The sequence below is a fragment of the Mus musculus genome, chromosome 19 (assembly GCF_000001635.26).
Source record: "Mus musculus strain C57BL/6J chromosome 19, GRCm38.p6 C57BL/6J".
Classification (NCBI taxonomy): domain Eukaryota; kingdom Metazoa; phylum Chordata; class Mammalia; order Rodentia; family Muridae; genus Mus; species Mus musculus.
This window is the reverse complement of record NC_000085.6, coordinates 56937188-56960066: the sequence shown is the minus strand read 5'-3', so window position 1 is coordinate 56960066 and position 22879 is coordinate 56937188. Positions and strand designations below refer to the sequence as shown.

Genomic DNA, 22879 nt, shown 5'->3' with positions numbered 1-22879 from the left:
AAGGAAGGACAGACAGATCGCCTGTAACTCTTCCACCGAGAGATAACAGCTTTTCTGATCATTTTCCAGCTTGGCTTCCACACAATATTCCCCAGACTTTGCTGACACCCAGCCACCGTGCTCTGAGACCGAGGTGTGACTGTTTTGTGTTTTGTCCTGTGGAGGGACACCCAGCCAAACCTCTGTGCCTCCCCTGCCACTCCCCTTCCCCTAGCCCTAACCCTCCCCCACCCCCAAAAATCTCTGAAAGACTCCACTTGTCTGGTGGAGTGCATCTCAGGAATGTCCCCACTGGGGAAGGAACAAAGACCTTCTAGTCCCAAAGCCTCTTGGTCTGGCCTGGCCCTGAAGGTCACAGAGACCTGGAGTGTCCTGCGCTTGCTCTTGTGTGCCCTTGAGTGGCTATAGAGTTTGAGGAGGGAGTGTGGAGCTCTGCTTGGCCTGGTTTCCTCTATACCCTTTAGAAAGTCCTCTCAGGTTGCCATGTTAGGAGGAAAATGACTTGTGTCTTCCCAAGCCACCAGCTACCAGGGCAGGCCCCTGCCTGCTCATTCCAGGCAAGGACTGGAATTATGGCCAGAGACTGGAAAGTCTTTGCCTGGGCTACTGAAAGAACCCATCTAACTTCGTTTATTAGGAGGAGTGTGTCTGTCTGTCTGTCTGTCTGTCCATCTGTCAGCATGGTGTTCAACAGTTGTTTTCTGACTTTTCCAAAAGACCTGTTTTGGCATGGTGGTGGACGCCAACCCTGAACATATGTGGTCCCTGCCCATACAGAGCTTCCAGGGCCTCTCTATTCATGGGGCAAATAGAAAAATAGAGTGAGTCACCAGATAGCCTGTGCTGGCAGGGCTGGGTGACTGGGTATGCTGTAAGGCACTATGGTAGCAGACTCAGAGTTCTTTCTGCCTCTATGTGTTTGGTGTGGTGTCTTCAGTTGTTACCATGAAGGTAACAGTCTCTGCAGAGCCCAGTCTTTGGAGTTGGGCATTCTAGCTGGCTCCTTGGATGGGGTTGGGACTCTGCTCATAAGGGAGGTCTATTCCATTTGAGAGGTCAGCTGTGAGCAACTCCAGTTGTTTCTCCAGTACTGGGAGCCAGCAGCAAGCATCTGTCTTGTGTCCTCCTCCCCCATGCTCGCTCAGCTAATCCGGGAACTCCAAGGGTGAGCCATAAGGAAAGTGTTTTCAGTGATGAGACCCAAAAGATAGGTGAGAAAAAACAGAGCTTGCAAAAAACGATGGTCATGTGACTCTAGAAGGTCAGCCCAGTGGAGAACAGAGCATTCACTGCTAGTAAAACCCTTCGCCCCTCAGCCTCTTCTTGGAGCCTGAGATAATGAATGACTTCTAGGATATTTACACTGGAGAAAGCTATTTACACTCTGACCCAGTCCCCTTGGGTCCAAGTCCGCTGAGAGGCCCTCTGTGAAACCTTGGGGGTGCTCATCCGCAGGATTAAGCTTCCACTTGCCCAGCAGGATAGAGAGCTGAGCCGGGCAGTATGTAAATAGAGAAATATCTTTATTCCTTGTCTTACTACATCCTTCTGTAATATTTTCCTTTTTCCAAAAGGAAGAAGAAAAATATTTCCAAGTGCATCTGAGTTCATGTAACAAGTGTGGATCTACAAAGTTCCATATGTAAATCAGAATTGACTTGCGCAGTTTGAAAGGGTTGTGCATAAATATTTTTATGAAGTAAAAAGGCTGCTCGCAAAAGCAGATTGTTTATCTTTTAGTGAACTCATTTATTCTGTCATATGGTCCCACAGGAACCTTAGACTCACCTGGGAAACATTTAAAGTTTCTCGAAGCCCCAAGCCACCACGTGAGTGCATCTCTAGAGGTGAGCCCTGGCATAAGGAGGGTTCAAAGTCCCTAGGGCACATGTCCTCTGCCTTTGATGTGAATGCTTCAGAGTCACAAAATGTAACTGTGCTTAAGGCAGGGAACTCACTGAATATCAACAGTGAGGTGTCTTTGAGGCAACTCACTGGTATGAAGATCTAGAAACCTCCTGGTTTGTATAGCAGACAAGCCTTAAAAGTTGCCTGACATCCATGAAACGGAACACTACACAGCAAGGAGAAGAAGGGCCAGACTTCTCAGCTTCCCTTGACTGAAGAGCAGCCTTCCTCTTTGGAGGAAATCTGCATTCGTTACCGAGTGTGCAGCTCTGCGAGGGATGGACACAGAGCCAACCAGGTCTCCACATCAACTCTGAGTACCACACAGCACAGCCACATCTCCAGTGTGTCCTTGTGAATCATGGATGTTGCTTGTTAAGTTGAAGGAATTGAGCTCTGAAGGTCAAGCAGTTCCCATGCTCTGGGCATAGAGGAAGGTTTCCCTCTGAGACTCATTCTTGAGTGGTGGCTGTGTGCTGTATGTATGTTGACTGTGCTAGTGGCCGCTGCTGCAAAGTTTGTTTGCCAAGCATGGTACAGTAAAATGGAGGGCGAGCTTTATCTCTAGAAACTATCTCTGCTATAATAATAATAATAATAATAATAATAATAATAATAAACAACACCCCCTCACCAGCAATGAATGGATGTACAGAATGCAGTAAGTCCACAGAATGGAATCATGTCTTCCATAAGAAGAAAACAGTATTTATGCCTGCCACAACACACAACCTTGAAGCCATAATGCTATGTGGAAGAAGGCAGACAGGAGGCCACATGTTATCTGATCCCATTCATACACTATATCCAGGACAGGCCAACCACAGAACTGGAAGGGTTTAGTATCGGGCTGGGGGAAGGAGGGAGAGAGAAATGACTGCAGAGTGGGATTCCACTGGGGATATTACAGTAAACATTGCGGAACTAGATAGCGATAGTTGTATAACAACATTGTATACTTCACGCCAGAGGTTTGTAAACTGTGAAACTGTCAAGATGGGGCATGTGTGTGTGTGTGTGTGTGTGTGTGTACACTATAGGAAAGAAAATGTGTATGTGTGTATGTATGTGTGTGTATGTATGTGAATGTCTGTGTATATGTATATACTATATGGAAGAAAGTGTGGATGTGTGTGTATATGTGCATGTATGTGTGTGTGTATGTACATGTGTGTGTGTACATTATATGAAAGAAAGTGTGTGTGTGTGTCTGTGTGTGTGTCTACACTATATGGAAGAAAGTGTGTGTGTGTGTGTGTGTGTTTACACTATATGGAAGAAAGAAAGGAGTCCCACTTCCTGTTAATGGGCACACAGTAGGTTCATTCCTGGCACTTTTGAAAACAGACCTCAGTTTCTCTTCTCAAGTGAGTGAAGGGGTATTTTCTCTGGGGGCCCATCCTGTGAACCTGAGGGTTCTTTTCTCACAGTACGTATCTGCAGCTCCACAGTCACCTCTGTGTGACACTGTAGCTTCTCAGGGAATCCTTCCCAGCATCCCTGACTCCCCTGGCCCCAGCAATTACATTCTCAAGGATGCTGCACCTGGTGGCTTGGTCTCCGGCGTCTTCTGGGAGTCAGGAAGAGAATGCACGCACATCTTTCTGGAATATAGTTTTTATAAAGAACAGGTCTGCTTAGTCTGGTGTTTGAAAGGAAAATCGGACTGAATCATGGCTCTTCGGCTAATGCAGCTGTATAAATAAAAGCAGGCCTGAGACCATAGGAGACCGTGAATCTCAGCCGGCATGGTGTGCTGGCGACATTTTCAGTTCGGGACCTAGTGACTGCCCAGGCTGAGGACAGCTGGGGGTGGGGAGGTTTTGAGGAGGAGGGTGATGAATCGGGCAGTTGCACGGTCTAGCTCTGCGTGGGCCTTGAAGTCCCAAACAAGAACCTTATTGATGGCTTACCACCCCGAGCAGACAACCCTGAACTTTAACAGAGCCAAGATGGAAAAGCCCACACAAGGGCCTACAGTTTCCAGAATGAACTATCTTCTTATTTCCCCTTCATCCACCAAAGGACAAGGAAGAAATCTAAATGAAAACGTGGGGGACGCTGGGGGCGAAGGGAAATGTGATGAGCAGGGTCCCCGAGCCTCAATGGATCAGCCACATTCCTCTGAGGGCTGGCCTGCCCTTCTGAGCCCTGGGGGTTGAAGAATGTCACTGGGGTTGGCGCAATTTGGAGCCTTGCCTCTGTTGATTGTTATTCCCAAGAACTTGTAGTCAAAGCCCTGAAAGATGTCCTGGGAGGAAGGCTGGCCGCCTCTTGGGTCCTTGGCATCTTGCTAGATTATCTGTGATCTTCCTTGCCACCCTAATGAAACTTGGAATCACCATAGCAACAGCCCTCTGTGTGCCTATCTGGCTGTTTCCAGAGCAGTTAAACTGGGTTAAGAAGACCCACCCTACATGTTGAATGGCACTGCCCAATAGGCTGGGGTCCCAGACGGAATGAAAAAGAGGCGAGCAGAATACCAAGCTCCAACCCCGATGCCATGTGACCAGTGACCTCACGTTCCTGCCACCCTTGCCTTTCCTGCTGTGACTATCCCCTCAGAGCAAACCCTTCCCTCCCTAAGTTGTACGCATTTTCCCACAGTGCCGTGAAAAGTAACTTGTCGGTGCCCAAATACACCAAGCCTGACTCTTGACCAAAAAGGGCTTATGTCTGCCCTGATATGGCTCAGGACAACTGGCTTGGACAGAAAGGAACCAGGGGAGCAGGGCTGATGGAGCTGGCGAGAGAGCTGAGTGTAGCTGGTCATCCGTGGCTTCATGAAGAGGGCACTTGAGCATACTGTGACGTGGATCCAGAAAAGGAGGGAAATGGTGCATCCTGGTCCCCAGAGTCTCACATGGATCTTCAGGCTTGTTTCTTCAAGCTATGTCTCTCTTAATGCTTGCGCTTTCCTTAAATGTTCTAGGAAAAAAAAAAAAAAAAAAAAGATGCCACTGCCGTTTTCAAAGCAAGTAGGAACTGCTGTGTCCAGCCCAGGTCAAGAAGCGCAGCCTCCAGCTCCGCTGTCCGTAGGGCGCATGTCCACTGTTTATAATGCGCATGTCTACTGTTCGTAGGGCGCGTGTCTGCTGTCACTCTGCCTCTTAGGCTCTTGGCTTCTTCCCTGATAGATGCTGCATCTAAGAGGGTGATATCCCTTGGCTCCACCCACCACGGGCTTCCTCCAGCCTTCCTCTTCCACTCCATTCTCTGTGAACCTCTGCTTATTGATTATGAGACAGCAGAACTCGGAAGCTGTGGCACCAATCACCCATCACAGTTTGATGGAAACGCTGCCACCCGACACATTGCAGAGAGCAAGTCCTTTGAACCTGGACTCACTGTCACTACTCGCTGGGGTTGCAACTGAGTCGGGTTAAGATCCAGCCTCAGCGCTTCCATTCCCATGGCTACACTTGCAAAGTACTTGTGAGAACGTGGAGACGGTGGTGCCCAGCCGTCCTGGTTAAACCAACCCTCATCATTCCCGTCTGTACTTGGGCCATTGTCTCACTGATCTCGCTACCCATTGGTCCCTCCTCCCTGTCTTTAGAGTTTCTCATCTCTACATCTGGAAAAGCACTTTTCTGGCCTCTGCTCCTTGTTGGCTTCAGGATTCAAGTTCTTCCTTTGAAGCTAATTCCCCATCAAGCCCTGTGCTCTGTGTGCCTGTGGTACAGTCATTTGCCCAGTAAGCTCTATGCTTGCATCAATGACCAACTTGTAAATTCTTCTCCCTGCTAACCCCTAGACTTTGCTCCCTTAGCCCCTGCTAATCCCCGGTCCTCTGCATTCCTACAACACTGGGGGCATTCCTATATTAATCTGGTCTCACCCTGGATGCTCAATAGATGACCCCTTGGGTGCTGAGGACCAATATGAATTACTTTTGGCTCCTCAGGGCCAGGCACACACACGTTGGTTGTACCCTTTGGCTTAGTTTGCATCTGCTTGTGCAAGACATAAACAAAGACCGTTTTCCAGAAACTGGACAGCTTTTGGGAAAGGCTGGGGATGAGGAAGTGAGGACACATTTCTAGTGTCACCCGCTTTCCTCTCTGTGGGACTGAGGTGGCTGCAGAGGCCTGGCCTCTTTGAGAGGTCCAGAAGTTCAGGGAAAATACAACCTAGACCCCAGTTTCCTTGCAAAGCCCTTTCAGTTTTCCTGTCTGGCAGAGCCAAGTGCAAGGCTGGGAGATCTCTTTGCTGGCCTTCACCCTTGGTTTGTGCTGGCTTCTCCTCTGAGCTCATCATCGTCTCAGCAGATGGGAGGCTGTGAATAGCTGTTCAGAATGCAACAGGCCCCCACCCCCCACCCCAGTGAAGGCCTCTCATTTCAGAGATCTGCTGGATTCGGTCTTTTCACTTGGACCAGCACACGCCAAGCCTGATTCAGTTCTTGCTTACTCCACAGCAGGCCAGGTTTGCTTGAGAACCACCAGTGTTCTAAGTTATGAAGTTGGGATAGAGGCATTCCTCACTCACTCTACGCCATGTGAGAGCTGTCATTTTGCTTCCCCCCTCTTCTGTTTAACTCTATCTTACCATTTCCAGGGCTGTCCCACCTCTGCCCATCCACCTAGGTCCTGTGACACTGTCCCACCTCTGCCCATCCACCTAGGTCCTGTGACACTGTCCCACCTCTGCCCATCCACCTAGGTCCTGTGACACTGTCCCACCTCTGCCCATCCACCTAGGTCCTGTGACTCTGTCTCTGTGGATGAGAGTATTATGACTCCCAACTTAGGAAGCCGGGGGTTGGGGGAGGCAAGGTAGATGCTCCAGCTGAGAGGCCCCTCTGACACTGATGGCAGAGCCACGCTCAGCAACGAGGCTGCTGGATGGATGGATGCTGGGTCCTTCCCGTACTGATGCTTCCCATCCCTGTGGTGATGGCTCTTCTCTCTGTCTTATCCTCATGTATAGACATTAGACTGCCTGGAAGCATCTCTCTGCACTGCCTTCTGCTGGTGTGCCCAATGCCCACCCCCTTTCTGGCTACTTATAATTTATTGGTGTGGCTATAGGTCTGAACAGCAATGCCAGGAAGATGGCAGCTAAGAAGCTCAGGTTTCCAGCAACCTGACTCTTTTTCCAACCATTCACTGGCTCCTAGAGGCCATTGTTAAAGTGTGGCCCAAGCCAACCCTGGTTGACACAAACCTGTACTACTCCCCAGCTACTATTCCAGAGGCTGAGTTAAGAGGATTTCAAATCTGAGCTGGCCTGCACAACAGAGTGAGTTCAAAGCCAGCCTGGGCATTCAGTGGGACCCTGTCTCTAAAAGTAAGAAGAGGCAGGGATAGAGTTCAGTTGGTAGAATGATTGCTAAGCTTGTGTGAAGCTCTGGGTTCAATCCTTATCCTGAAAAATTGATGATGATGGTGATGGTGATGATGATGGTGATGATGGTGGTGGTGGTGATGGTGATGGTAAAGTAGTCTAAAGACAAGGAAAGCAAGAGCCAGTGCTTGGCAATCTAGGGTCTAAGTTTTAGAACAGTGGTCCAAACAGTGAACTTTGTAAGTTGGCTTCAGTCACACCAATTGAGGGAAGAATTATAAGCTAGGAAAGCCATAGGGGACATAGCTCAGTGGTACAGCAGCCCAGCATTCGTGAGGCCCAGGTCCCAGGTGGGTATGTCTGAATATATATATCTGTGTATGCACGCATGACAAGACAAACTGGAAACATAGAGTGGATCCTTTCCAGTGTTTCCGTGAGGCGGGACATGCCAGCTTGTCAGTGGCTTCCCTTTAGTTCTGACCCAGGGCCTGGGGAGAGCTTTTGTTCCATAGGACATGAGTGGATTTGTTTTCTCTCGTTCTCCCATTTAGTCAGTAAATACTGGACATTTTGTGGGTACTAAATGGAGGGTAAGCTAAATGCAGAGCCCTTTGTTGGGGTATGCACACACACATTGCCACAGGCAGCTCCAGTCAGCATGACAAGTAGGAAAAGCTGTTTTACAGACATCCATGAACAGGTTTGTATTTTAGAGGGCTATGTATCCACATAGGAATCAGCCTTGGAGTCCAGCATTTCAGTGGAAGAAGAACTCTTTTTAGCCCCTTTTTAACTGAAAACATTTTTTTCACATAATATATGCTGATCATGGTTTCCCTTCATCTCCTCCTGGGTCCTCACACTTCCCCATACATCCAAATCTATGCCTTCTTCTACTCTCTCTCTGCAGAAAAGAAACAGACAAAAAACAACACCATAATTAAAAACAAATAAAAAGCACGCACATAGGCATACACACACACACAGAGAAACACACAGACACACATACACACAGAGAAACACACAGACACACACACATACACAGACACACACACACAGAAACACACACACAGAGAAACACACAGACACACACACAGAGAAATACACACACACACACATACACACACATACAGAGAAACACACAGACACACAGAGAAACACACAGACACACAGAGAAATACACAGACACACACATACACAGACACACAGACACACACACACAGAGAAACACACACACACAGATAAATACATAGACACACACATACACAGACATACACACAGAGAGAAACACACAGACACATGTGTGCATTCACGTGAACACATGCCATAAAAACACAAAAACAGAAACCATAACAATACAAGCAAGAGACCGGTAAGTTAGAACATGCTCTAGCAAAGCAGTGAGACCCCCCCCCCCACAGCCCCCTCACCCGAGACCCCCCCACAGCCCCCCCCCCGAGACCCCCCCACAGCCTCCCCACCCGAGACTCCCCCCACAGCCTCCCCACCCGAGACCCCCCACAGCCCCCCCACCCGAGACTCCCCCCACAGCCCCCCCACCCGAGACCCCCCCACAGCCCCCCCACCCTCCAAATCTGCAAAAGCACCACTGAGTTCATGTTGAGTTGGTTCTCTGCTGCTGAGGGTGGGGCCTGCCTCTCCTAAGTGTGGCTAATATACCCAATGAGAAACCATTGGAGAAAACTGCTACAAAGGGAAAAAGTTGTCTTGGTTAGGGATGGGAGCTTGTGTTTGCTTCTCCCTCTCAGCATTGAGACTCTGTCTGGCTTGGACCCAGACAGGCTCGGGAATGCTACCATAGGGGCTATGAGTGCCAATGTGTATCAGTCTTGTGTCTGGAAGATGCTGTTTCCGTGGAGTCATCCATCTGGATCTTATAGTCTTTCCGCCGCCTCTTCACCGTAGCTCCCTGAGCCCTAATGGGGGAGGTTTGAAGTAGGTACCCCATTTAGGACCAAGCGCTCCAAAATCTCCCACTGTCTGTACTCTGTCCATCTGGGGCTCTGAGTGACCGCCCATCTCCTGCAGGCAGAAGCGCCTCTGATGGTGGTGGACTGAGGCACTGATCTGTGGGGGTAGCAAAATGTTATTAGGGGTCATTTTATTACTATGTTCCTTTAGCAAAACAAGAGTATTTGCTTTGATGGAAAGGGATCTTTTTAAAAAGTATCTATTTAAATGACTTGAAAAGATGAAGTTGCAAGACCAGTGTCCCTTGGAGAGAAAGACAGAGTGATAAGCATTGCCCGGGCCATAGCTCAGCAGGCAGCAAAGGCCTTTGGAGGGTGTTTTCTTCTCCTTGTTAACTCTGTGAAGGCAGACATAGGAAAAGGAGGTGACACCCTCAGAATATTGGGCCAGCAAGGCCACCGTCACTCCTCTAGCAAAGGATAGGCCTGTGGCTCCCTTTGAGATTGTCTATCTTAAACTCAAGGGTATGTATTTCTCCCACCAAGACCCTGAAGCTGAGAATAACCTTCCCAAGCCAGTGTTTCTCCCAGGCCTCTCAGGAGCAGCCCCTTTCTACTGGGTCTGCAGGGTAGCGTTCATTGAACTCATTCTCGTGTGTTCCTCTCTAGCCCTGGAGCAGCTGCTGACAGAGCTGGACGACTTCCTTAAGGTCCTCGACCAGGAGAACCTGAGCAGTGCAGCCGTGCTGAAGAAGAGCGGCCTGTCAGAGCTCCTGCGGCTTTACACCAAGAGCAGCAGTAAGTATGGGCCTGGGGCCTCAGGCGGTCTGTCCAGCGTCCAGCGTCAGCTTTCCTCTCACACTTCCAGAGACCAGCTACCTGAGAGCAAGGAGTGGGCAGGGCTGGCTCTTCCTGAGGACTTTGTCCCTGGTGTGTTCTCACACAGCCACCTCTGTGTGTGTCTGTATCTTCCATCTATCTTCAACTAGGGTTCACCCTGGTAACCTCAGTTTTAGGCTCCATGCCCAAATAAAAATTCTGGAGACCCTGGAGTTTAGCATTCAATGTATGAAGCAGGACGGAGGGGGTCAGGGAGGCACAGTTTAGCTCCTAACAGTGGTACCTGCTAACCTGATTTGGCTGGAAACCCTCCAAACACTTCACATATCGGCTGGCAAGCGGTATTTAAAGCATAGTATATTCAAAGCCCTCTCCCTACTGGTTAAAAGAGAAGAGACAGGAAGTTGTTATGAATATCGAGGACTTCCTTGTGTACTGGCCCAGGAGACTGTACCTGTATGAACTGTGTGACCTTCAAGACAACCCTGAGCAGTTGGTGCTGTTCCCACAGGGGACTCAGACCACGGAGTTTAAATAAGTTGTCTAGCATTATATAGCCCGAGGGGAGAAGAAAATATACCTTTAAGGTTATTGGTTACAGAATCATGAGTTCATAATCTTCCACCATTTTATAGTACAATTAACATACAATAAGGCACACAGATCATAAGTATGAAATCCAGAGACTTTTGATCATTGTTGACACCAGAGTAACCCCTATCTAAAGCTAAACAAGATACTCCTGTCATCTTATGGGCTGGGAAGATGGCTCAGTCAGTCAGTTCTTACAGCACAAGATTCTAAAGTCCTGCGATCGATCCCCGGCACAAACAAAGCCAGGCACTGCAGCACGCGCCTGTATTCATTTCCATGAGGAGGTGGAGATGGCCAGATTTCCATGGGGTGCCAGACAAGAAAATTAGGTGGGGAAGCAATTGAGAAAGATCTTCAGTCTCAACCTCTGGCCTTCATGTGTATCTGCCCAGGTGAGCTGATACTCACACGCACACAGGCACAGGTGTGCACATGCACGTGTAAACAAAAGAAGACTCGCACAAACACATAGACATTTGCAGCAAAAGGCTAAGAGCAATTAAAGACCAAGATTTCTAGTTGACCTCTGGCCCCCACATGCATATGCATATACATATACACAGCTGTTTTTCTTAAATTCAGTCTTGCCCTGTTTTCTGTAATCTCCTTTTCATCTCCACTCCGAGGCAGGCGTTGCGCTGGTTTCTCTCATCTAAGACAATTCCTGTTCTGGAATTGTGTGTAAATGCCATCATACTGTGTGTACCGTGGCTTCCCTTGGAGACTCGTGGGAGCTGTGGGTGCACTTCTATCTTGTTCCTTTCATTGCTGGAGTATGTACTTGTTGTCTGCTTAGGTGCTTCAATGTTCATGTGTTTTGGCTGCAAGGCTCGGCAGTCTCTGAATACTCCTGTATAATTCTTCTGGTCAGATGGCTTCATTTCTAGCAAATTCAGAATTGCTTTTATAAGAAAACCCTCGTGAACTGCTGACAGCTGAGTATAGTTGATTTTTATGTCCGGTGTTTGTGAGTAGGCAGGCTGTATGGGGACATCAGAGGGCACCAGGTCCATCTGCCTCTTGGCAGGAGTGGCCACTGTCCCTGCCAGGGAAGGGAAGGGTCTACCTGCTCCAACTGTCACAATCTGGACAGATCCCTAAATCTAGCCTGAATCTCACGGGCTGCTTTCTGGGGTCTCTCTATCCTTCTTTGCTTTTGGTAGCAAGCGTGTTTTCCCTGCAGAGCAGAGATGTGGTAAGCTGAAGTGTTTCTAGATTCCTGCAGGCCTTCCCTTCTGGAGGAACCACGCTGGCTAGCCACTCCCTATCATCAAGAGCTTGTCTTTCCCCTCAGCCGGTCACTCACCCATGGTTCCCAGGTTCCTCCTCTGTAGCAGTGTGTGCCCAGACTGCACATCAAAGAAGCACTGGTGGGAAGCAGAGGGGATGCACAGTACAAAGAGGGAAGGCTGGAAAGGAATGAATCACCTCACAGAGGACTCATTGATGGAACCCTTCAAACAGCAGGCTCCCAGACCTTTAAAGATGCAACACTGTAATGTCTTATAAAGACAGCCCCTGTGAGGAAGCCTGCCATCACCTGTCTGACCTGTGGCTCTTGGTGCCTGTGTACTGACCATGCCTTCCCTTTGGGATCCCTTTGGGCTTAGCATGCTGCACAGTTCCCTGTGGGGTAGCCTTTGCTCTCTCTGACTTTTCCTATTCGTCCTCTGCTACAGATTGATGGTGGGGAGCTATGGGGATCTGGGTCTTGGGGATCAGGGATACCTCCCAAGATCCCCGAGACCTCTGATGGATGTGTTCAGCCATATTGAGGCTCGTGACCACTTGTTGAAATTCTCAGGGGTGATGCCCATGTATCAGTTGCTGCTACGCATATCTGAGAACTTTGCCTTGTGGTCCTCCCTACACTGCTTAAACTATAAAGAATTAACACAGATGGTACTAACTGTGCCTAGGACAATGTGGATGTGCACAGGGCCTCGGATTGTGTGGTTTAATCCTTATCTCAATGTTTGTGAGGGGGGTTGGTGGTGTGGCATTTACCAGTGAAGGAACCAGGGCTTGGCAAGTCACCCGACCAGAGGTCCCAAGTTGAGAGTGTTGGAGCCAGAGTAGGCAGACCTAACCATTGTGTTCCCCTTCCTCCGCAGTCTGTCTCACTGGATTAAACTTGCCACTCAAGATCCAATCCTAATACACCCCCACCCATTGTAGCATCTGTCTTCCTCCTGACCTCCCTGCCTCACCACGCATCTCTGCAGACTCAGCCCACTCTCCAGCCTTGAAGGGGAGGCGGCTACTCTGCTCCCTTCAAGATAGATTGTGGTCCTCACATGTTGGGTGCAGTGTGAGAGTCTGTGTGTGTATGTTCATGTGTGTGCATGTATGTATATATGCATATGTGCATGTGCCCATGTGTACATATGTGTACATGTGTGTGCACCTATGTGAATGTTTTCATAATTTTCAAATGGAATCATCTATCTGGGGTTTCTGTGTTTTTATTTTTTAGCCAGTAGGCCCCTGTGTTTGTGGCTGATAGTAGGACATGGATTGAATGTTCTTCTAACAGAGACTTGGCAGCTTGCTATGCCAGGCCTTTGCCAGTGAGAAACATGCCTCCTGTGTTCCCTGTCTCCAAGGTGTTCCAGCCATTGCCCCTCTCACAAGAGGCACTTTACGTGCTCTGCCCAGCCGACTGTAGCCAAAATGTTTAGACTTTCCTCCTACCTGGCCCCAGTTCTGTGAGAAGGGCCACTCTCTGCAGATGGCCAGTCCCCTTCTCCCCTGTCGGTAGGCTTTTCAGTTGTAGTGAATAACACAACCAGTATTATAATGGAATACAATTGCAATCATATGATCAAACAACAAATAACATCAGGGACTGAAGGCAATATTACAATGAACTTCATGTAAATTTCTACTTATATGCTGGGACTTACCCTCAGGTCAGTGGACGTGCTAGAAGGAAGGATGGGATGATGTAAACTTGTCCTCAAAATCAAGGTCAGCATGACTGTCTGTTTACAGTCTCTGGTAAGCCATTTGCTCCTGCAGAGCGCTGGCGAAGCGTCTGAACTTGAGGTGTAGTGGTCTGCTTTGCCATTGCTGTATCCCCAGACTTTGCATCGCTTGCCTCTAATCTTTGTTAGCCAAAGGCTAGTCTTACTTTTTCATATTCACTAAATTTGAGTTCTGTTCGGTGAAAGCAAGCAGGCTTTATCGCTTTCCATCTGAGCAGATAGGACAACTGAGGCACAGAGGTGAGATGCTCTTTCCAGAGGTTGCTGCTCATAGCAGAGCTTGGCAAACCCATCTCTCACTTCTCCCTGGCTGGTCCCTAAGATGATCAACTCCTATCACATTAACTGAGATATCTGGGGATGGGACAATATTGCTTACAGGTCCCGGCATGGCCAGACACTGAGATAGCGCTGCCGAGGCTGATAGCTGAGGGCCCATCTGGCCTCCCTCTCCTGGACCCTCTGGGTTCCCAAGCTTCTTTTCAGGTCACAGTCAGCAGTCTATGGCCATGGAAGAGACTGTTTTTGAAAACTGGATCCTTTGGCAAAGGTTTGCATTGGATCTGTTGGCTCAGGAACACTGTCTAGCCGCAGGAATTTACTGGCTATGTGTTGCTAGGAAATGCAAATTAAGGCCACAGAGGGACCATCAAGGGACTTCAAAAGAGTACAAGCCATGGAGTGTTTCCTAGGTAGCCACCAAGGATGGGTGTACAGAGGCTAAGAACCAGGCATGTAGCAGGAGGCTGTCTCCTCTCTGCCAGCAGGCACCAACCAGAGCAGTGACCTGACCTATATAGAGAGACCGGCAGTTTAAAGGAGGGCATGGTTGTATAACTACATGCTTCAGTCTTCAGGACTGAGCAAAGGGTTGGTGCTCCCTGCCTTCTTGTCCTGGGATGATTTATTCACTCAGCCACCCCTTCTCCCCTAGTCAAAGCTGACCTCCCATCTCCACCCTGGGCTTTGGGAGGGTTTTACCAGGCCCTCGGTGAGGTTTGCTTTAATCTAGACACTTCTGATTTTAGTCCACTGTGATGGTTCATGTCAGGATGAGAAAGGCAGATAGGAAAGAGTATACAGTGCCAAGGGGATCCAGAGACATCTTTAGTTTGTGGGATGTGCTGTAGCCCTTTGAGAGATGGATAAATGCCCTTCCCTTTGCCCTTTACCCTTTGCCCTTTACCCATTCTGGTCCTGAAACCTTCCCCCTCCTCCAGCCTTCCCTCCTCCACCCCGAACCCCAGGGTAGAAGAGCCAGCAGCCAGCATCTTGCTGTTTCTACACTAGAAGTCTGCCCCCTGTCCCTAGGACTATTTATTCAGCTTGAAATCCTAACTGTTCCTTTTCCACAATTACTTAATTTTATTTCACACCTATGGGTGCTTTGCCTGTGTGTGTGTGTGTGTGTGTGTGTGTGTGTGTGTATCTATGTATACCACCTGCACACCTGATGCCCGCAGAGGCCAGAAGAGGGCAGCAGATCCCCTAGGACTGCAGTCGCTAGCAGTTGAGAGCTTCCTGTGGGCGCTAAGGATGGAACCCTGGTCCTCTGCAGGCACTGCAAGTGCTCTGGGTCACTGAGCCATCTCACCAAACCCTGCCAAGTGTCCTCCCTGGTCCTGAGCATATGAAAACACCTTAGGTGGATGCTGTCTCTTTCTGGTGGATGCTGTCTCTTTCTGGAGGCACCAAATCACATGAAGTCACATCTTTCCTGTCTTTCCTTCTGCAGGTTCTGATGAGGAGTATATTTACATGAACAAAGTGTCAGTCAACGGGGAACAAAACTCAGCATCTCCAGACAAAGGTATGGGGCCCTTCGAGCTGCCGGGCTGCCTGTCTTCAGACAAAGGAGCCAACGCCTCGCCCGTCTTCCTCGCCCCTCCCGATAGTTCTCAGACAGGCCCTGGGGCTTATTTTTGGAATCCACATTTTGGTTAATGGTATTTTTGGGTTTATATATTTTTGGATGTTTCAATGGGGCCACCACCTTCTTGCCTATTGGACGAGGAATCTGTCCCTAAAATCTCTTGGCTTTTCCCAGCATCTTTGCAGGAAGAGGAAGTCATAATTCAGGCCTTCTAACGAGAGCCGATCCCACGGTTCCAGCCCTGCCTCTCTGGGCGAAAGTCTGCATGGGAGGAGGGGGAAGAAACGGTAGTGTCAGCAGCTGTACTGTTGAAAGATGAAGCTCTCGGGGTACTCTCAGGCAGCGTGGGTTCTCTCCTCCACAAGGGCCTTGTCTCTGGCACCTCACCCTCTGCCGAAAACTCATACTTTTAAAACCTCTGGTGTGTGTCTGGCCCACAGTGTTAAGAACATTCAGCATCAGGGGACCCCAAGTAAGTTTTCTCTAATTCCCAGACTTAGAGCCATGTCCTGAGAAAGAATTGCCTTTGAGACATCTGTAAGCCTGCACTGTCTTGCTAGGCTGATTGACCTGGAGAGACTTGGAAGTCGGTGGCCTATTCTCCTTTGGTGTGGTGTCCACGCCTCTTCCCCACGCTCTCCCGCCCCCATCAAGTCAGGAGCTGAGACGCTCATGAGGTTGGAGTGCCAGTGGCCACTCTGCCCAGGGTCACTTGCCTTCTGGGCAAATGGTGGGCGGAAAGAACCACAATCCCTAGGTTGGTGCTTTGTGCGGCTCGATATAGTGGCTGTCAAACCGCTGCCCCACTCACTGAAGCTCTGTGGCTGGGCCATTTTTGAAAACGGGGGAGTTAGAGGAGGGCAGCAGAGCCTTCCAGAAACCCCAGGCTGGTTACTTCTGAGGAATCTACATAGGGCTGGTCACTGCTATGTCCTATTCCTGGAGGGAAAAAAACAACTTTGGCTGGAGGGATTGCCTGCCTGGGTAATTAACACCTGCTCAAATAGAATAGAGGGAGAGGGACCGGACACGTGAGCAGACATTCCTGGGGGATGAGAACCTGCCTGTCTTCACCAAAGCCTTCTCCTCTTGCTGCCCACAGTTCCCGAGGAGCAGGGTCCACTGACCAATGGGGAGCCCAGCCAGCATTCCTCAGCCCCTCAGAAGAGCCTTCCAGACCTCCCTCCGCCCAAGATGGTGAGTGTCAGGCCAGGACACTTGATCATGGCTGTCTGCCTGTCTGCCTAGCCTCTGACCCATTTCGAGCACAGTCCACATGCAGGACACAGGAGGAGGAAGTCAGAACACAGGAAACCTGACCAGGACACTCCAGGTGCTCAGAGTAATGGGCCTGGGGAGCCTTTCTCAAGTGCCTGTGTCAAGGGTCACCTTGTACCTAACACTGCAGGGCCATAAACAGTTCTGGTCAGCAGTTCCTGTGTCTGGGACCTTCGAAACAGGTGTGGTGGTTCACGCCTCTGATCCCAGCACTCAGGAGGCTGAGGCAGGAGGATCTCCATGAGTTTAAAGCTGGCCTGAGCGACATGGTAAGTTCCAGGTCAGCGTGGCCTAACAGTGAGACGTTACCTCAAATACACAGAAGAGAAAAAGGAATGTGTACCACGCTGTACCTCATACTTGAAGCCCACTAGAAGGTCATGGAAAGCTTAGAAATAGACTTCCTGTTCCAAACATGGTCCCCAGGCTTCACTCCCCACCAACAGCGGCTGTGCAGCCTCCTCAGACTGGGTTTTCACTCACTGCCCCCCTGCCGCTGGGGTGGGTTCTGCCTCAGGGTCTTTGTACTTTCTGGGCTACTGGCTTGCCCTCTTCTCCTGACCTGGATGATGATGCGGCCACTTACTCCTGCTCTGCCTCTGTTGAGCTGCTGTCCCTTGCCGCTTCTGACATAGCTGTTTCGTTGTTCATCTCCTTCATCAGATATAAGCTCCAAAGGATAGGAGTAGCAACTTTCACCAACCACCTCATACCCCGTGTACCAAGCAGGCCGTAGAGAGCTCACTTTGTAGACCAGGCTGGCCTCAAACTCCGCTTGAGTGCTGAGATGAAAGGCTTGGCCACCACACCCAGTTTGTTTCTTGGTGTTTAAGTGACAGCGATGTTGGCATCTGTCTGACCAGATGGTCACGTTCAATGGGTTACGCTTATAAAAAAAAAAAAAAACGCTGTCTCTGCCACACTAAGGCAAGCTTTGGTGAGATGAGTCACAGTGTTTACATTTTGGTTATATTAGGCTTCTGTTGCTGTGGTTGACACTGGAATCAAAGGTGACTTGGCGAGGAAAGAGTTTATTTCAGTTCCATCACTGAGGAAAGTCAAGGCAACAACTTAAAGCAGAAGTCTAGAGGCGGGGACTGAAGCAGAAGCCAGGAGAAGTGTTGCTTACTGGCTTTCTCCTCCTGATTTGTCCAGTATTGCTAACCTACACCATCTAAGGCCACATGCCCAGGGTGGCACCTCCAACAATGGCCCCGGGCCCTCCTACATCAAGCACTAATCAAGAAAATACCCTACATACGTGACTACAGGCATATCTTACAAAAACATCTTCTCAATTGTTGTCCCCTCTTTTTTTTTTTTTCCCCTCAAGACAGAGTTCCTCTGTGTAGCCCCTGGCTGTCCTGGAACTCACTTTGTAGACCAGGCTGGCCTCGAACTCAGAAATCCACCTGCCTCTGCCTCCCGAGTGCTGGGATTAAAGGTGAGTGCCACCACGCCCGGCCCTGTTGTTCCCTCTTTTAAGATAACTCTTGAGCCGGGCATGGTGGCTCAAGAACACCCAGCCGGAACAATGTGGCAGAAGCCCATTGTCTTAGTCTGGAAGTGACAATATCAAGACTTGATCCCAGGCTCTTTTCCCCCTAAGGAGGCTTCCTAGAAAGACCCAAGGCCACATCATATGAGGTTCAAGGAGGGTCTTTACCTCAGAATGGCTTTGAACCAGCCTCCAAGGACAGCAGGGGTACACACTACCACCATGTGGGACGCAGGTGTAGTTCATGAGTAGTTCATGGGTCAGTGTCTCATGCTTGAAGTCCCCTTAACTGGCAGCTGGTGGGACCTTCGATGTCAGGTGAAGTGACTATTGGCAGGCTGATCCTTCCTCTCTGGGTATCCATGCCGTGCTCCTGATGGCCTCTTCCTGAACTTCTACCCCACTCTACACAAGGGACAGGTGACTCTGTCACCATCTCAGAGTGTTAAGAGAGGCCTGGCCTAAGTGGACGTCCAGGAGGCAGAGAGGACAGATGTCAACACAGGCTTCTTGCTGGCCCTAAGCAGAGTGGGGGACTTTGCTCCTCCCAGCTCCTCCCCACCTCACTCTCACCCCAGTACTTTGGGGGTCTGGGAGAGACACTTTCCTGGCACTCCCCTATCTGGCTGTCACCAGCAGCAGTGGGTGGTTCTGGGTAGAACAGTGTGGTTCTACGATAAGCTCTCCTAGGCATAGCTCACTGTGATTTTGCTGATGTGAAATGCCACCTGCCAAGCCAGATACTCCTGGGTCAACGCAAGGAGGGATGATATATTCAATAGGCAGAGTTCTCCTGGCACTGAGTCTTAACTATTCCAGAAATCTGTGTCTCATAAACACAGTGTAGAGAGCAGAGAGCCTGGGCTTTGGTCATAGTTCTAAAGAATCCAGTCCAGTGAACCCCGAAGCCTCTGGGATTCACGGCATTCCCCAGCATGAAGATTGAAGGGTCTCCGTATGAGGGCAAAGGGCAGGGTAGACGTGGTCCTCTCCTGCTTCATCCTTCCTACTCTGTCTGTGATGGGGCGGCTCGGGCCTGTCTGAGCGGAAGTCGGTGCTCGAGATGGAGACATTGTCACCGCCCAGGAATAGTTCAGTCTCAGGAGCCTTTCCGAGGCGTGGTAATTGTCCTGTGGACAGACTCCAGGCCTGGGGACCATTCCAGCAGCACCAGCTGACATTACAGTACAGGGCCCTCCCTCTACCAGATGGACTTTCTTTGCTAGAAGGGTATGACATGTCTAAGGCCTTCCAAGATTTTTCCTAGGCACCCGCTACTGCCCTCCAATGATTCCAGATGTGGTGTGAGGAAGGGTGGTCTCTGCTCCCCAGGCCCTCTCTTCCCCACCCGCACATGCATGCCCATGCTCGGGCCCCTCAGGCCTTCCTACTCTGCCCAAAGCAGTAAAAGTCTTAGTCCAGTGTTTCCAGAGGAGCAGGGTCAGGTGGATCAGGACGAGGAAACACAAGAGTCATGGCTGCCTATGCCTCCCAGGAAGACCTCATGGCAGTTCCATCCAGCCTTCCTCAGACAGAGATTCCCTCCTCCCTCTCCTGACTCTACATGATCAGTGTGCTATGGGGAAACCTTCACCCAAATGCTGGACCCCTAATGCCTGTGTCTGGGCCAGGATGGTGGTCCTTGTCCTGGCCTTGGGATGCTCGTCAGCTCATCCCTAACTCATCTCTGGTGGCGAGGTCCTTACTGTAGTCCCCACAGTCAGAACAGGTCCATCCAGCCGTGGAGGGCAGCCAAGGATCTGGAGCAAACTTGTGGGTGTGGACAGTGACTCACAGCTTAAGTCTTTCCAGGCTGCAGGCTGCACAGCCAGGTGCTGCGGTCACTGCAAGAGAAGCAGATGTCCGCTGGCCACTGTACCATCTTGGCAAGCGCCACCCCTCCCCCACACACCTCCTGAGGCCTGACCGTGACATTAGCACTGATCTCAATGGAGCTTCCTGGTAGGGAAGCAGCTGACATGGCATTTTCGCGGTCAGTGTGGCCCCAGAGTTTTCCACAGTGGGTTGTTCCCCAGGGAAGTTTGCATGACTGCCTTGGGTCATCTAGGACCATGGAGCTTAGGAGTGAGTAGCTGAGATAAGAGACCCCAAGGGGCCACAGATTCCTAAAATATTTGCTGGCTGGCCCTTTGGAGAACAAGCAGAACTGTGGCTCTTGGTAAACCCTGCAGCTCACAGTGGCTTCTTCCTTGTCTCCCCCTCTGATGATAGCTGGTTATTTCAGCACTGAAATCCAGTCTCCTGCATCTTTGGTTAATGATTTTACCGTCTTCGGGTTACTGTTGCTGTGAAGAGACACTGTGAACCAGAAAGCAAGTTGAGGAGGAAAGGATTTATTTGGCTTATACTTCCATATTTCTGTTCACCATTGAAAGAAGTCAGGATGGGAACTTAAACAGGGCAGGAACCTGGAGGCAGGAGCTGATGCAGAGGCCATGGAGGGGTGCTGCTTATGGGCTTGCTCATCATGGCTTGCTCAGCCTGCTTTCTTACAGCACCCAGAACCAACAGCCCAGGGAAAGCACCACTCACAGTGGGCTGGGGCCTCCCCCACTGATCACTAATAAGAAAATGCCATATAGCTGGGGTCTTATGGAGGCATTGTCTCAGCGGAGAGTCCCTCCTCTCAGATAACTCTAGCTTGTGTCAAGTTGATGTAAAACCATCCAGGACAATCACAATCTTCGCATCTTGATGCTGGTGCTTAACACAGTGGACCTTATGGTGCTGATACTGAACAGAGTGGTTCTTCTTCCTTAGTCCTAAGACGTTAGCATCTCTGTCCTTCGGTATCTAATGGTAAGTCGCTGTGTCTGGGATTATAGGACATACACATGGGACTTTGATGTTTTTATATATTTTTTGTAACATTTTTTTTAATTAGATATTTTCCTCATTTACATTTCCAATGCTATCCCAAAAGTCCCCTATACCCACCCCCACAATCCCCTACCCACCCACTCCCCCTTTTTGGCCCTGGTGTTCCCCTGTACTGGGGCATATAAAGTTTGCAAGTCCACATGGCCTCTCTTTCCAGTGATGGCCGACTAGGCTATCTTTTGATACATATGCAGCTAGAGACAAGAGCTCCGGGGCACTGGTTAGTTCATATTGTTGTTCCACCTATAGGGTTGCAGTTCCCTTTAGCTCCTTGGGTACTTTCTTTAGCTCCTCCATGGGGGCCGTATGACCCATCCAATAGCTGACTGTGATCATCCACTCTGTGTTTGCTAGGCCCCGACTATTTTTTTCTTTAGGCTAGTAAATACAGACATTTACCGAACACTTCATGTTGCCCAGCACAGTTTAACCCTCTGTGTTTGCAAGTGACAGACGTTTCTGCTTTTTTTTTTAAATACTACAGCCTAGACAAATTGTATTTGGGTTTCTATTGCTGTGAAGAGACACCATGACCTCAGCAATTCTTATAAAGGAAAACATTTAATTGGGGCTGGCTTATATTTTCAGAGGTTTAGTCCATGACTGTCATGGCTGGGAACATGGTGGTGTGCAGGCAGACATGGTACTGGGGAAGGAGCTGAGAGTTCTACAACTTGATCTGTAGGCAACAGGAGACTGACACACTGGGAATAGCTTGAGCATATATGAGATCTCAAAGCCCACCTCCACAGTGACATACTTCCTCCAATGAGGCCACACTTACTCCAACAAGGCCACACCTTCTCCAGCAAGGCCACACCTTCTCCAACAAGACCATACCCACTCCAATGAGGCCACACCTCCTAATAGAACCACTTCCTCTAGGTCAAGCATGCAAACACATGAGTCTGTAGGGGCCATTCCTTATTCAAACCACCCCGTGAGCCCAACCATCTACGGTCACATGTCCTCTCAGGCTGCTCGTCTCTGCCTTGCCTCTGGGGTGCTGGAGTGCTCCAGGCACACTGCTCGGGAGAGGCAGAACGCAGTCTGTGATGGGGAGTACCAGCCCGTGTTTTTCTGGGTGAGAAGCAGTGAGATCAGTGGTGGAGGTTGTGGTTCTCAATCTCCTGTGTACCCAGACACCACTGGGGACCACAGGGAGCTGAGAACAGTGGTCTCAAGGTTTGAGCCGTGAGGAATCTGGTTTGGTTCTGAGTGAGTGTCCAGAATACGGAGGGGCTGGAAGAGAGAAGGCTTTCCTTCTCTTGAAGATTTGGGTGTGGCTCTTTACAGCAAAGGCCTCCCCCTGGGTGATCCTTAATGAAGGAGCTAGTCCTTGCTGGTCTCTTTTGTCGTATGGCAGATGTGGGCTGTGCCACCAGACAGAAGAACTGGTAAGGTTGAAGCAGCTTCAGAACCCCAGAGAAACTCAGAATTGAGAGCGGCAGGCTTGGAACTAGCTCACTGCCAGGCTCTACCCATCCTGGAAGACGTCACCATGACACCCCACGAGAGGACCATAAGCACCGGTCACATAGCATAAAACCTGGAGTTCTCCCTCTCCCCGCATGAAAGGTTAACCCTAGTTGCTCCCAGTATGCTCCATCTGAAGCTGTTGGCTTTGTTTGTGCTACAGATTCCAGAGAGGAAACAGCCCACCGTTCCAAAGATCGAGTCCCCTGAGGGCTACTATGAAGAGGCTGAGCCATTTGACAGATCCATCAATGGTATGTCCGAGGGGCTGGCCCAGAGGGTCTAACTGCTATAGCCCACA

The 22879-nt window shown here is 49.8% G+C and overlaps 1 protein-coding gene across 8 annotated transcripts in view; it reads left to right on the top strand.

Annotated features, from left to right (window-relative positions):
• Positions 1 to 22879, top strand: part of Afap1l2 (actin filament associated protein 1-like 2) — a 116236-nt gene that overhangs the window by 68523 nt on the left and 24834 nt on the right. For all 8 annotated transcript variants that reach the window (NM_001177797.1, NM_146102.2, NM_001177796.1 and 5 more), the window contains 4 exons: positions 9801 to 9929; positions 15288 to 15362; positions 16528 to 16622; positions 22742 to 22832. In NM_001177797.1, coding sequence (NP_001171268.1) covers positions 9801 to 9929; positions 15288 to 15362; positions 16528 to 16622; positions 22742 to 22832 — 390 coding nt within the window. The remainder of the gene's footprint in view (positions 1 to 9800; positions 9930 to 15287; positions 15363 to 16527; positions 16623 to 22741; positions 22833 to 22879) is intronic.